This window comes from Hibiscus syriacus, unplaced genomic scaffold (assembly GCF_006381635.1).
Source record: "Hibiscus syriacus cultivar Baekdansim isolate YM2019G1 unplaced genomic scaffold, ASM638163v2 tig00111027_pilon, whole genome shotgun sequence".
Taxonomy (NCBI): Eukaryota; Viridiplantae; Streptophyta; class Magnoliopsida; order Malvales; family Malvaceae; genus Hibiscus; species Hibiscus syriacus.
In genome coordinates, this window is record NW_024062960.1 from 487,590 (window position 1) to 501,430 (window position 13,841).

Genomic DNA, 13,841 nt, shown 5'->3' on the forward strand with positions numbered 1-13,841 from the left:
TACAGGGACTAAATTATAATTATACCATCCAAAATTTTCAACAATTTGGTGGCCAAATTTGCCGCCCATTAAGTTGCCATTTTTTGACCAATTTAAGCCGCCATTTTTTTCCCACAATGCACCGAAAGTGCATTTGACTTTCAACATACAGCCTCACCACCACACCAGGGATTGCCGTAAATAGTAATTAAGCAAAGCATAGCTTAATTTGTTGGAATAGTAGAGATTGTGGCGGTTAAGGTTTGAGCATCACCATTTGAATTGATTTGTGCTTCTGAATTGTATTCCCAACCGTAGCTCGTGGTGTATGAACTTTCGACTTTGTCTGGTCGAATGGTGCTCCAGATTTCTTCCCAAATAACATTGGTACCAGCAGGAAGGATCGAGGTAGTCACCTGTCATTGATAAATAATCTCGTTATTATATATGCTGCATAATGAAAAACAAAATATAATATAGATTTAAGGTAATTACTAACTATAATGATACACATAAGAAGTAAGATAATTATATTTACTTGATTATTAGCAGTCCAAACAACGACCCATGTAGCTACATTTCCCATAGCATACATAGCAGATCCGAAAGTATTGAGCGATGTATTCTGCTGGAATAAAATCGTTTGAAAGCTCTTAATCACGTTAGGAACGCCTTGATAGGTCGACGAAACCAACATTGCAGTGACACCGCTCTGATTTGAAAGCGTGACGGTTGTGGGTGTAGTAAGAGTAGCCATTTGTTGTTAGCTCAACTGAACTCATGTATTTGATTTTCTTTTGTGCTACATACCTGCTTGCATACACATATTTATATGCAGCTTTGTACCATAATAAGATAATTTCAAATAGCTTTATTCTATGTGAAAAACAATAAAAAAATATCATTTTATTTTTATATAATTAATCACATGTCCATTAAATAGAATATAAAAGGGTAAAATGGCATAAATAGCCTTTTATCTATCAAAGTTTTGTCTTTTTCAAGATTATTGCATCAATATAATCTGTCTTGTCCATTAAAACTTGGATAAAAGCCTATTACCCCAATGAAATTTATAAAATGACATTAATACCCCCATTGAATATAAAACTTTTGTCGTTTCTCCATTCCTTTTATTCAAATCATAATAAATTATATAACATGATAAATTCATACTAACATTAAATAAAACATGTAAAATTCCGGTACCTCTAGTAAAGGGTAAAATGGCATTATTAGCCTTTTATCTATCAAATTTTCGACCTTTTTAATCTTGCATGAAAATGATCGACTCATATGTTATCTTACCCATTAAAATTTACTATTTATTTTGATTTTTCAAAATTGATTTAATAGGCTGAATCAAGCGACTTAGTGTTTAGAGGTTTGAAGTTCGAGTACGACATATATCAGAATTACAAATGTTTATTGTTAAATAATTAAAAATTTATAAACATATATTATATTATATTTATCTCAAATTTATAAAAAAACTTGATTTCATTTCATTTTTTTCTTAGTAAATGAGTTTTATTAATAATTCATAGAGATTAATAAAAAAAAGCCGTAAAAGGAAAGAAGTCTTCAAAGTTTGGTGATAATTTATATCTGATGGGGGACGTGTTCAGCGACCATTGTAGGGATTATTTCTTTTGTTTTGTTTTTTCTTTTTGCTCGACGAGATGATTTTATCACTTATAAACAAATAAATCTCACCTGATAATATATTTCATTAAAAATCTCTTTTATCATAAATGGAGGGGGGGAAACTTCAATCAAGACAAAATATAACAAATAACAAATCCTAAAAGCTAGCTCCGAAACTACAATACCTAAGACCGTCCATCAATCAATCCTCTATCGAACATAAGTCCATCATGACAAATGTTGCCACTAAAGCCAAGAAACCCGACAATTCTAGCTTGCCAAAACCAAAAGTGCATTCTCGACTTTTGCTTTTTTAAAGTCCGTTATGATTGCTACTAAACCAATTTACCAAAGACCAAATTGTCTCCGAAGCCAGGCATTTCCACGAACTCAACTGTCCCAATTATCAGTCCATATTACATTCATAACTTCACTAAACACCAACTTTTTCAAAATAAAAAGAGAAAATAACCTCAGTGACCAAAAATCTTAGATAATATACGATTTTGACCATTTTTTTTTGGATTTACGAAAATGACCAACAAAATCGCAATACGATCTCTAATTCGCATTGCGATCTCCACTATTGCAAATTCACGTTGCATTTCGCATTGCGATAGTTGAAAATCGCATTGCGATAGTTGAAAATCGCGTTGCGTTTTTTCATTTCGCGTTGCGATAGTTGAAATCGCATTGCGATCTCTTTGAATAAACTCGATGTTATTAAAGTAAAGAGATATATTTATATTTTAAAATTATTGTTATTTGAAATTATTACAAGTAAAAGAGAGAAACTAGATGATACATGTTTATATTTGAACTCAATAAATTTATCGACCCATAGCCTTTTTTTATTCCATGATAATTTGACTTATTCAACTGCAATTAAAAAGATTCAATTGATCACAATTTTCTAATGTAAAATACAATTTTTTATGAACATATAAAATACAATTGATTCGTAATTAAAACAACTAATTATTTTTTTAATATTATTAGAGAGGGATAAAATAAGCCTATTTTATTTTGATTTATGAAAAGAATAAGTAATTTGTACCTAACTTATCTTTGCACTTCTTACATCATCATAATCCATCCGACAATTTTGCTCCCATGGAGCTTGGGGGAGGGGAATTATGTCTTGAAATGGGTAAAGTTAAGTGAACATCAAAAGACGGTCAGAGCACATGTTCTAGAGAGAGAGAGTGTAACCCCCCAGACCCGGTCTGTGAGTTAGACCCAAACTTAAGTGGTCACATATCCCTTTCAGAGGTTTTTTTTTTTTAATTTTACAATACATTATATTAATAATAAGATGTGTCCAAAACGATAGCAAATACATGTCACCAAACATAACTGAAAAACATATAGAAATATATGTTCGTACAAAATAAGTAGTTGATCTCCCCTGATGCCAAATCTGCCAGCTTATGGTCTGCTGTTATCTGGAAAAAAAAATTAAAACTACAAAATGAACTAAAAAGCCCAGTGTGCTCCAAACAGGGTATAAAACGTACGAATAATATTCCAGTAAAATCAGTTATCAAACATGTTTTATATATATATAATTTTTTTATTTAAAATATGAATACTACCCCCATCCATCAAGTCCAAATTGTGTAGGCTCCCCAGAACCATACACCCACCAACAAGTCCAGTAAGGCCCTGAGCACACAGCAGAGGAGCCGGTAAATAAGGTCCTGAGCACACAGCAGAGGAACCTCCAGGTATACTTCCTCCAACATTATTTCCCCCAAAATAATCATATTCCGCTTATAACGGATATATGTATATCAAAATTTAAAACATAATTCAGGTCAAGTATCAAAACAGAGTCCATGTCAAGTATCATATAAAAATTCAGGTCAAATATCATATCGGAATCCAGGTCAAAATCAGATAAACTATTTATATGATAGTTTAAAACAGTAAAATAACACTGTCAGGAAACACACCTGTAACAGTCTGGGAATCAGATAGGGAAGCTTATTACTGGGTCTGTCGATCTCGTTCTGCTGCAGCGCTAGATCCTACGAATTGGAAAAATCCATATTGGAATCCTAATATAAATAACCTAATATTAAAATATTAAGCCTTTTGGGTTTACAAGCTCGATTCGGGAATTTCGAGTCAGAATTTGGCAAAACGGACTTCGGAATCAAATTCAGGACGTCGAAAAACATAAAGTATGACCATCTGAAAATTCGAATTCTTGGTCAAAATTAAAGTAAACGGTTTTGACTGACGATTTGGAGACTTTCGGGTTTGAATTTAGCAAAACGGACCCCAAAAACGGATTCGAGACGTCGAAAACTATCAGGATAGGTATTCTCGGTCGAAAACAAAGGTCGTTTAATAGCCGGTCAAAGTCGGTCAAAGTTCTGGTCAAAGGAGGTCGACAAACTGTCAAACATTTTACACAAATAGCACCATTTTCGAATTAATTCCCAAAATGTCATTTTTTTCGAAAAATTACTAAAATAGCACCCATTTCGAATTAATTCCCAGAATAGCACCAAAACCGAATTAATTCCCAGAATAGCACCGGTCAACGGTCAACGGTCAACGGGTCGGGTCAACGGTCGGGTAAACGGGTCGGGTCGGGTAAACTGGTCGGGTCGGGTAAACGGGTCGTGACCGGTCAAACCGGTCAAAACCGGTTCAAAACCGGTTAAACCGGTCAAAACCGGTTTCCAGCGTTCACTCGCCTGCGGCGGCGCGTGTGGCGCGTGCGACGTCCTCCAGGGCTCTAAAAATCACGGAAAAATTTCTAAAAATTATTTTGAGCGATTTCGAGATACTTACAAAGATCGGTTCAAATTTTTGAACGGCGGAGAGCTCGATTTTGACTCGGCCGAATCTTTGACTGATCCACCTCCCCAAGCGCCGCCGTCAACGGAGGTCGAGGATGACACTGGCGGACTCGGAACGGCACAAGGAACACGATGGTGCGGGAGGTGTCGTAAACGGAGCAACGATCGGTGATGAATTTAGGATTTTTCTAGGCGATTGAGCTAAAAAACGTCGATGCTTTGACTTGAAATTCACGGCGTTTGGCAGCGTTTCGCTTCAATTAAAATGAAGGGTTTGTTCCTCGCTCGATGATGAACACGATGGTGGTTTTTAAATGACGATCGGAATTCGGACGGCGTCGGGATCGTCGTCGGAAGTTGAGGTTGGGAGAGGGAATTTGGGAAGAATTGGTTTCTGAAATCAGAAACCAATTCACGTATATAACAGCCCTTACCTAACATTTTAGGGTAAATTCAGGGCTTGGTCCCTGAATTTTCTTTAACTCTTAAACAAGCTTCAAGTTTTAAAAACTTCCAATTTAGTCCCCAAATTTTCACCAATTACTCAATTAAAACCTCAATTCCCAATTAAATATTATTTTAAAATTTTCGGGTTGTTACAATTCTCCCCCTCTACAAGAAATTTCGTCCTCGAAATTTACCTTATGAAAACAGATGAGGAAATTGAATCTCCATTGACTCCAATGTCTCCCAAGTAGCTTCTGAGGGGCTACGATTACTCCATTGAACTTTGACCATTGGAATACGCCTATTCCGAAGAACTCGCTCCTCCCTCTCTAAAACCTGAACAGGCTCCTCCTCATATGACAAATCAGGTCTCAGCTCTACCTCATCAACCTGAATGATGTGATCTGGATTTGGACGGTATCGCCTCAACATAGATACATGAAAAACATCATGAATACGACTGAGCTGGGGAGGTAACTCAAGTTGATAAGCAACAGGTCCGACTTTCTTCAGAATACGATACGGCCCAATAAATCGCGGACTCAGTTTACCTTTACGTCCAAATCTCAATACCTTCTTCCATGGAGATACCTTAAGAAAAACCTGATCTCCAACCTGAAACTCGATATCCTTACGTCGCTTATCTGCGTATGACTTCTGCCTATCAAATGCCTCCCTTAAGCGATCACGGATCAGTCTAACAGTATCTTCAGTCTCTCGTACCAAGTCTGGACCCAAAGTTTTTCTATCATGCAACTCTGTCCAACATATAGGAGTACGACATCTACGTCCATACAGAGCCTCATACGGTGCCATGCGAATACTTGCCTGATAACTATTATTGTAAGCAAACTCAGCTAATGGCAAGAAATCTTCCCAACTACCACGAAAATCAATCACACAACCCCGTAATATATCCTCCAACACCTGAATCACTCGCTCAGACTGTCCATCAGTTTGAGGATGAAAAGCTGTACTGAAATTCAAACGAGTACCCAGAGCCTCGTGCAAAGCTTTCCAGAACCTGGAAGTGAATCTCGGATCTCGATCAGATATGATAGACAACGGAACACCATGAAGTCTAACGATCTCAGAAATGTACAACTTAGCCAGTTTATCCAGAGAATAATTAACCCGAACAGGGATAAAGTGCGCTGACTTGGTGAGTCGATCAACAATCACCCAGATAGAATCCTTTTTGGAAGGAGTTAGAGGAAGACCAGTAACGAAGTCCATCGTAATACGCTCCCATTTCCACTCAGGAATCTTAATTGACTGTAACAATCCAGACGGTTGCTGGTGCTCTGCCTTAACCTGCTGACAAGTCAAACACCTCGCCACAAAATCTGAAATATTTTTCTTCATACCAGTCCAAAAGTAGCGCTCTTTGAGATTATTGTATATTTTGTCTCCACCAGGATGCATAGCATAAGGACTACTATGAGCCTCCTGAAGAATAACCTGTCTCAACTCATCATCTTTAGGGACGCAGTAACGACCGTGAAAACACAAAATACCATCCTGATCCACAGTATACTCCGAACTCGATCCCTGTTTAACTTGTTCAATAATGGAAAGCAACGAGCTATCAAGGAGTTGTTTGGCCTTAATCTCCTCGGCCAAAGTAGGTTTAACTTGTAGCTCCGCTAACAGACTGTTATCATCAAATAAGCTCAAGTTGGCAAATAAGGATCTGAGATCTGATATCGCCTTACGGCTCAAGGCGTCTGCCACTACATTAGCCTTCCCTGGATGATATTCTATCTCTAGATCATAGTCCTTTAAAAGTTCTAACCAGCGACGTTGTCTCAAATTTAATTCTTTCTGAGTAAGTAGATACTTCAGACTCTTATGATCAGTATACATATAACACTTCTCTCCGTAGAGGTAGTGTCTCCAGATCTTTAAAGCAAAAACCACAGCAGTTAATTCCAGATCGTGAGTAGGATAGTTACGCTCATGCGGCCTTAACTGACGTGACGCATAAGCGACAACCTTCCTATCTTGCATCAAGACACATCCTAACCCAGAATGAGAAGCATCACTGTAGACAGAAAAATCCTTCCCATATTCAGGCTGAATCAACACTGGGGCTTGAGTTAGAACAATATTCAATTTCTCAAAGCTAGCTTGTTGGTCCTCAGACCAGACAAATGGAACATCTTTCCTCAATAGTTTCGTTAGAGGAGCTGCAATAAGGGAGAACCCCTCAACGAAACGACGGTAGTAACCAGTTAAACCCAATAAACTACGGATCTCAGAGACGTTCCTGGGTTGCTTCCAGTTCAGAATAGCCTCCACTTTGCTCGGATCCACCTGAATACCATTAGCAGAGACGATATGTCCAAGAAAAGTCACTTCGCTGAGCCAGAATTCACACTTGCTCAACTTAGCGTATAGCTTATTCTCCCTTAGTGTCTGTAGAACAATACTTAAATGCTCCTCATGTTCTGCCTCACTTCTAGAATACACCAGTATGTCATCAATGAATACAACTACAAACTGGTCCAAATAAGGTCGAAACACCCTATGCATCAGATCCATAAAAGCAGCAGGGGCATTAGTTAACCCGAATGACATCACTAAAAACTCATAGTGCCCATATCGAGTACGGAAAGTAGTCTTCGGAATATCCGAATCTTTCACTTTGAGTTGATAATAACCAGATCTCAAGTCTATCTTTGAAAAGATAGAAGCCCCTCGAAATTGGTCAAATAGATCATCGATCCTGGGCAGAGGATATTTATTTTTAACAGTGATCTTGTTCAGTTTTCTATAATCAATACAGAGTCTCAACGTCCCATCTTTCTTCTTGACAAAGAGAACTGGGGCTCCCCACGGTGATACACTGGGTCGGATAAATCCCCTGTCCAACAACTCCTGGAGTTGGACTTTCAGTTCCTTAAGCTCCTTTGGGGCCATACGATAAGGAGCCATTGAAACCGGGGTAGAACCAGAATAGACTTCAATCTCAAACTCGACTTCTCTATCTGGAGGTAATCCAGGCAACTCCTCGGGAAAAACATCGGGAAAGTCCTTGACAATTCGGATGCCTTCAATATCAGATTGCGATCTCCTAGTGTCCAAAATATAAGCAAGAAACGCCTTGGAACCCTTCCTGATCATCTTCTCCGCTACCAAGGCAGACACAACATTCGTCAGAAATCCACGTCGTTCCTCGATCATTACAATCTTTCGATTATCCGGGGTCTTCAGAACAACTCTCTTAGTCTCAAAATCAATATTTACTCGATGTTTGTCCAACCAATCTACGCCGAGAATCAAATCGAACTCTTCAAAGGGTAACTCTATCAGGTCAGCCAGAAAAATCTCCCCATTGATCTCTATAGGGCACTCTCTAAAAATACGATCCAACACGATGGATTTGCCTAAGGTGCTTTGAACTATCACTGAACGCTCAGTATTCTCAACAGGAATATTTAGACCCTCAGAAACGGAATGTGATACATAGGAATTTGTAGAGCCACTATCAAATAATGCAAAGTATGGAACTGAATGAATAGTAACAGTACCTGCAGTCACATTAGGCCCATCACGATCTTGTCGAAGTCTAGCAGTGTAAACCAAAGTAGGTTGTCTGGCCTCAGATCTGACTGGACCCCTATTCTGAAATGCTCGGCCTCTATTAGCCGATCCAGGTGCTCTCTCCTGAGTACGTCCCCGTGCTGGAGTCTGAACTGTACTATGAGAACTAGCGGGAGTACGAGCTGGTGTCTGAAATGAACGATCTCGCTCTGGACAGTCCCTCAAAAAATGGTCTCCAGAACCACACTTATAACATGTGCCCAATTTCATTCTGCATTCTCCAATATGATGTTTTCCACAGTGATCACATATCTTCAAAGGTTGCAACCTAGAAGATCCACCATGTCTAGTAGACTGAAAAGTTGAAGCACCAGATGCAACGGGTCTGACACTCGTACTGCCTCTCTGAAAGGAATCACCCCTACCTCTATTGCTAAGATGTGCAGAAGAATTAACAGAACCAGAAGGCCTCCTGAATCGGGTTTGAGTTCGATCACTATCTCTCTTGTGCTCCATACCCAGTCGCTCTATTTCCTCAGCAGTCTTGGCTATCTCAACCAAAGCATCAAAATTCCTCTCTCGGTGGGTAGCGACTCGACTCCTGATCTCATACCTGAGTCCATTCTCGAACCTCAAGCATCGATCTGTCTCCATGTCAACAAGTCCAGGGGCATAGCGACTCAATCGGATGAACTCAACCTCGTAGTCCATAACAGACATATTACCCTGCTCCAGATTCTGAAACTCCTGGCGTCGCTCCTGCAGATATCTCTCTCCAATATAGCGACTCCGGAAACGCGTCTTGAAAAGATCCCATGTTAATTGGTTCCTTGGAATACTACCAGAAATGTATTGCCACCATCTAAAGCTTTCTTTCTTTAACATAGTTAGGGCCCCCTTCAACTTCTGCTCAGGTCTGAGGTCCATCTCATCCATAATCCTCTCTGTGTCTTCCAGCCAATACTCAGCATCTGTCGGAGGTCCACCAGTAATACCCTCGAATGGAACTACACCAGCAGCAACCAGAGAATTTGAAATCTCCACTGCAGTCATGTTACTAGGGGCTCTAGCAGCTCTCTGAAACATGCGGAAGATAGCTCTATTAATGGCGTCTTCATTCATCTCAAAATCCTCATCTTCAGTGACGGGAGGGTCTCTCACAGGAGTAAACTGATCATCATGAGAAAGAGTCGTATCTACTTGCTGAACAGGAGGATCACGTGGTGACATCGGATCATCTATCGTAACGGAAAGTCGAGCGACTCGCCCTCTACCACGTCCACGTCCACGTCCAGTCCTACGACTTCTAGCAGCATTCATAGTTGGATCTATAAGGCTCTACAGAAAGAATTTGAAACATATGTCAGATTAGCATCAGGGATCTCGAGAAAACTTTAAATCATAACTAAGGTGACATGTTCTTTTTTTTCTTATAAATTCAAAGTTTAGGACCCATATACAGTCCGAGTGTTTAAAACCTGGCTCTGATACCACCAAATGTAACCCCCCAGACCCGGTCTGTGAGTTAGACCCAAACTTAAGTGGTCACATATCCCTTTCAGAGGTTTTTTTTTTAATTTTACAATACATTATATTAATAATAAGATATGTCCAAAACGATAGCAAATACATGTCACCAAACATAACTGAAAAACATATAGAAATATATGTTCGTACAAAATAAGTAGTTGATCTCCCCTGATGCCAAATCTGCCAGCTTATGGTCTGCTGCTATCTGAAAAAAAATTAAAACTACAAAATGAACTAAAAAGCCCAGTGTGCTCCAAACAGGGTATAAAACGTACGAATAATATTCCAGTAAAATCAGTTATCAAACATGTTTTATATATATATAATTTTTTTTATTTAAAATATGAATACTACCCCCATCCATCAAGTCCAAATTGTGTAGGCTCCCCAGAACCATACACCCACCAACAAGTCCAGTAAGGCCCTGAGCACACAGCAGAGGAGCCGGTAAATAAGGTCCTGAGCACACAGCAGAGGAACCTCCAGGTATACTTCCTTCAACATTATTTCCCCCAAAATAATCATATTCCGCTTATAACGGATATATGTATATCAAAATTTAAAACATAATTCAGGTCAAGTATCAAAACAGAGTCCATGTCAAGTATCATATAAAAATTCAGGTCATATATCATATCGGAATCCAGATCAAAATCAGATAAACTATTTATATGATAGTTTAAAACAGTAAAATAACACTGTCAGGAAACACACCTGTAACAGTCTGGGAATCAGATAGGGAAGCTTATTACTGGGTTTGTCAATCTCGTTCTGCTGCAGCGCTAGATCCTACGAATTGGAAAAATCCATATTGGAATCCTAATATAAATAATCTAAATATTAAAATATTAAGCCTTTTGGGTTTACAAGCTCGATTTGGGAATTTCGGGTCAGAATTTGGCAAAACGGACTTCGGAATCAAATTCAGGACGTTGAAAAACATAAAGTATGACCATCTGAAAATTCGAATTCTTGGTCAAAATTAAAGTAAACGGTTTTGACTAACAATTTGGAGACTTTCGGGTTTGAATTTAGCAAAACGGACCCCAAAAACGGATTTGGGACGTCGAAAACTATCAGGATAGGTATTCTCGGTCGAAAACAAAGGTCGTTTAATAGCCGGTCAAAGCCGGTCAAAGTTCTGGTCAAATGAGGTCAACAAACTGTCAAACATTTTACACAAATAGCACCATTTTCGAATTAATTCCCAAAATATCATTTTTTTTTCGAAAAATTACTAAAATAGCACCCATTTCGAATTAATTCCCATAATAGCACCAAAACCGAATTAATTCCCAGAATAGCACCGGTCAACGGTCAACGGTCAACGGGTCGGGTCAACGGTCGGGTAAACGGGTCGGGTCGGGTAAACTGGTCGGGTCGGGTAAACGGGTCGTGACCGGTCAAACCGGTCAAAACCGGTTCAAAACCGGTTAAACCGGTCAAAACCGATTTCCAGCGTTCACTCGCCTGCGGCGGCGCGTGTGGCGCGTGCGACGTCCTCCAGGGCTCTAAAAATCACGGAAAAATTTCTAAAAATTATTTTGAGCGATTTCGAGATACTTACAAAGATCGGTTCAAATTTTTGAACGGCGGAGAGCTCGATTTTGACTCGGCCGAATCTTTGACTGATCCACTTCCCCAAGCGCCGCCGTCAACGGAGGTCGAGGATGACACTGGCGGACTCGGAACGGCACAAGGAACACGATGGTGCGGGAGGTGTCGTAAACGGAGCAACGATTTGGAGATACTTACAAGTCGATGCTTTGACTTGAAATTCACGGCGTTTGGCAGCGTTTCGCTTCAATTAAAATGAAGGGTTTGTTCCTCGCTCGATGATGAACACGATAGTGGTTTTTAAATGACGATCGGAATTCGGACGACGTCGGGATCGTCGTCGGAAGTTGAGGTTGGGAGAGGGAATTTGGGAAGAATTGGTTTCTGAAATCAGAAACCAATTCACGTATATAACAGCCCTTACCTAACATTTTAGGGTAAATTCAGGGCTTGGTCCCTGAATTTTCTTTAACTCTTAAACAAGCTTCAAGTTTTAAAAACTTCCAATTTAGTCCCCAAATTTTCACCAATTACTCAATTAAAACCTCAATTCCCAATTAAATATTATTTTAAAATTTTCGGGTTGTTACAGAGAGAGAGAAAGAAGTTAACCATGGTGGGCCGGCCTGAACATGAAGACACCATGGCTATGTTCCCAAAGACACCAGTTATTTCTGGCGTCTTCCGACAATACTGTTCAAACTATCTTATTTGAGAAAATAATTTTTCTCCTCCCTATATCAGTTATTTTTTTTTAATACCCATTGAAGCATTTTTGTCAACCCATCCACCACCATAATCGAATAACAACATGGATAGACGGTGGTGCACACGACAGATGCGGCGGTGGAAATCTAAGCTAAATTTTATTCAACAATAAAATCCAAAAACAAATAAAAAAAAAGGAACAACAAACAAAACAAGTTTATTATTAGGGTAAATTACACATTTAATAACTAAACTATTAATTTTATTTTGTTTTAATACATAAACTTTCATTTATTTCAAAATCATATTTAACATTTACTTTTATTTCGTTTTAGTATCTTTAATATCTTTAGTGGAACTGTTAGAACATTACACTTTTTTATAAGTAAATTACATCAATTATCACTCAACTATCTTCTTACTCCTATTTTGATCATTAAGTTTAATTTTTAATTTTTTAATTTTTTAATTACTCCTAATTTAATTACTCTTAACTTTTAAAATTATTCTTTTTATTTTGATTATATATCAATAACATAATAAAAAAGCTTATGTCAAAAAATTTATTATTAAAATAAATTAGAGTGATTAAAACATGAGCAATTTAAAAATTGAGTAGTTAAATTAAAAAGTTTTAAACTTTAGTGATCAAAATAAGAGTAAAAAATAATTAAGTGATGAATGATATATTTTACCCATAATGTTTTTTAACGATTGATACTAAAATGAAACAAATTAAACATTAGGTATGATTTTGAAACAAATAAAAATTTAAGTACTAAAACGAAACAAATGGATAGTTTAAGTACTACACGTGTAGTTTACCCTTATTATTATAATAACATCAACATGTTTTGTCTCCCAATAGAAACTATTACAAACTTCCATTAAGCTCCCTAGGTAAAACCAGAACTCGAATTCAAATTTTTATTATTTTCAAGGGCATTTAGGCGTACCCTTCTTGTTCACCTTGTCCCTGTAACAAGGGCACTCGTGTTTGTTCCCATAAGTTCCCGACGGCACACACTTGCATTCCTCGCAACATATCCCGCAGTATTTGAAGCACCGATCCCACACCGCCGCTTTGTTGCACCGACCCTTGCATTTTCCATCGCAAAATGCTGCAATATACCAACAATATAGATATCAAAACATTAAACCCTAATTCAAAACAGTTAACGATAAGAACATACGTATGATTTTATGTAAGACAGATAAAAAAAACTCTAAAAAAGTAAATTGCTTACGCGATCGAGGCTGTGCCATTGCAGGTTCTAAAACCAAGGAACTCAGAAGAATGAGAGAAAGGAACAAAGTTGCAATGGAGAGCTTCATTTTCTTGATGTTGGATTTCTTACTTGGTTTGAGTAGAGAAGTGTAGAAGGTGAGTTAGGTTGTATTTATATTGGATTTGGTGTAATAAATCATACAAACACATGTACGAACGAAGTTTGATGACTCCTAAAAAGTTAAATAAAATATTTATTGTAGTTGTCTTTAAAAAAATAATTTTATTCATAATTTTTTCAATTATGATTCTAAAAATATAATTATACGTAAATTTAAATCTTTTAAAATAAATAACATTTTTCCCATTAAGATTATTAAATGAGT

The 13,841-nt window shown here is 37.9% G+C and overlaps 1 protein-coding gene across 1 annotated transcript; it reads right to left on the reverse strand.

The window, feature by feature from the left end:
* Positions 1-13,055: 13,055 nt before the first annotated feature.
* LOC120151009 (peamaclein-like) lies at positions 13,056-13,590 on the reverse strand. The gene is made up of 2 exons (XM_039163567.1): positions 13,475-13,590; positions 13,056-13,348 (listed from the first exon to the last, which is right to left on the reverse strand). The coding sequence occupies exons 1-2, from the start codon at positions 13,560-13,562 to the stop codon at positions 13,164-13,166; spliced, it is 273 nt and encodes a 90-aa protein (XP_039019498.1). The 5' UTR covers positions 13,563-13,590; the 3' UTR covers positions 13,056-13,163.
* Positions 13,591-13,841: the final 251 nt, after the last annotated feature.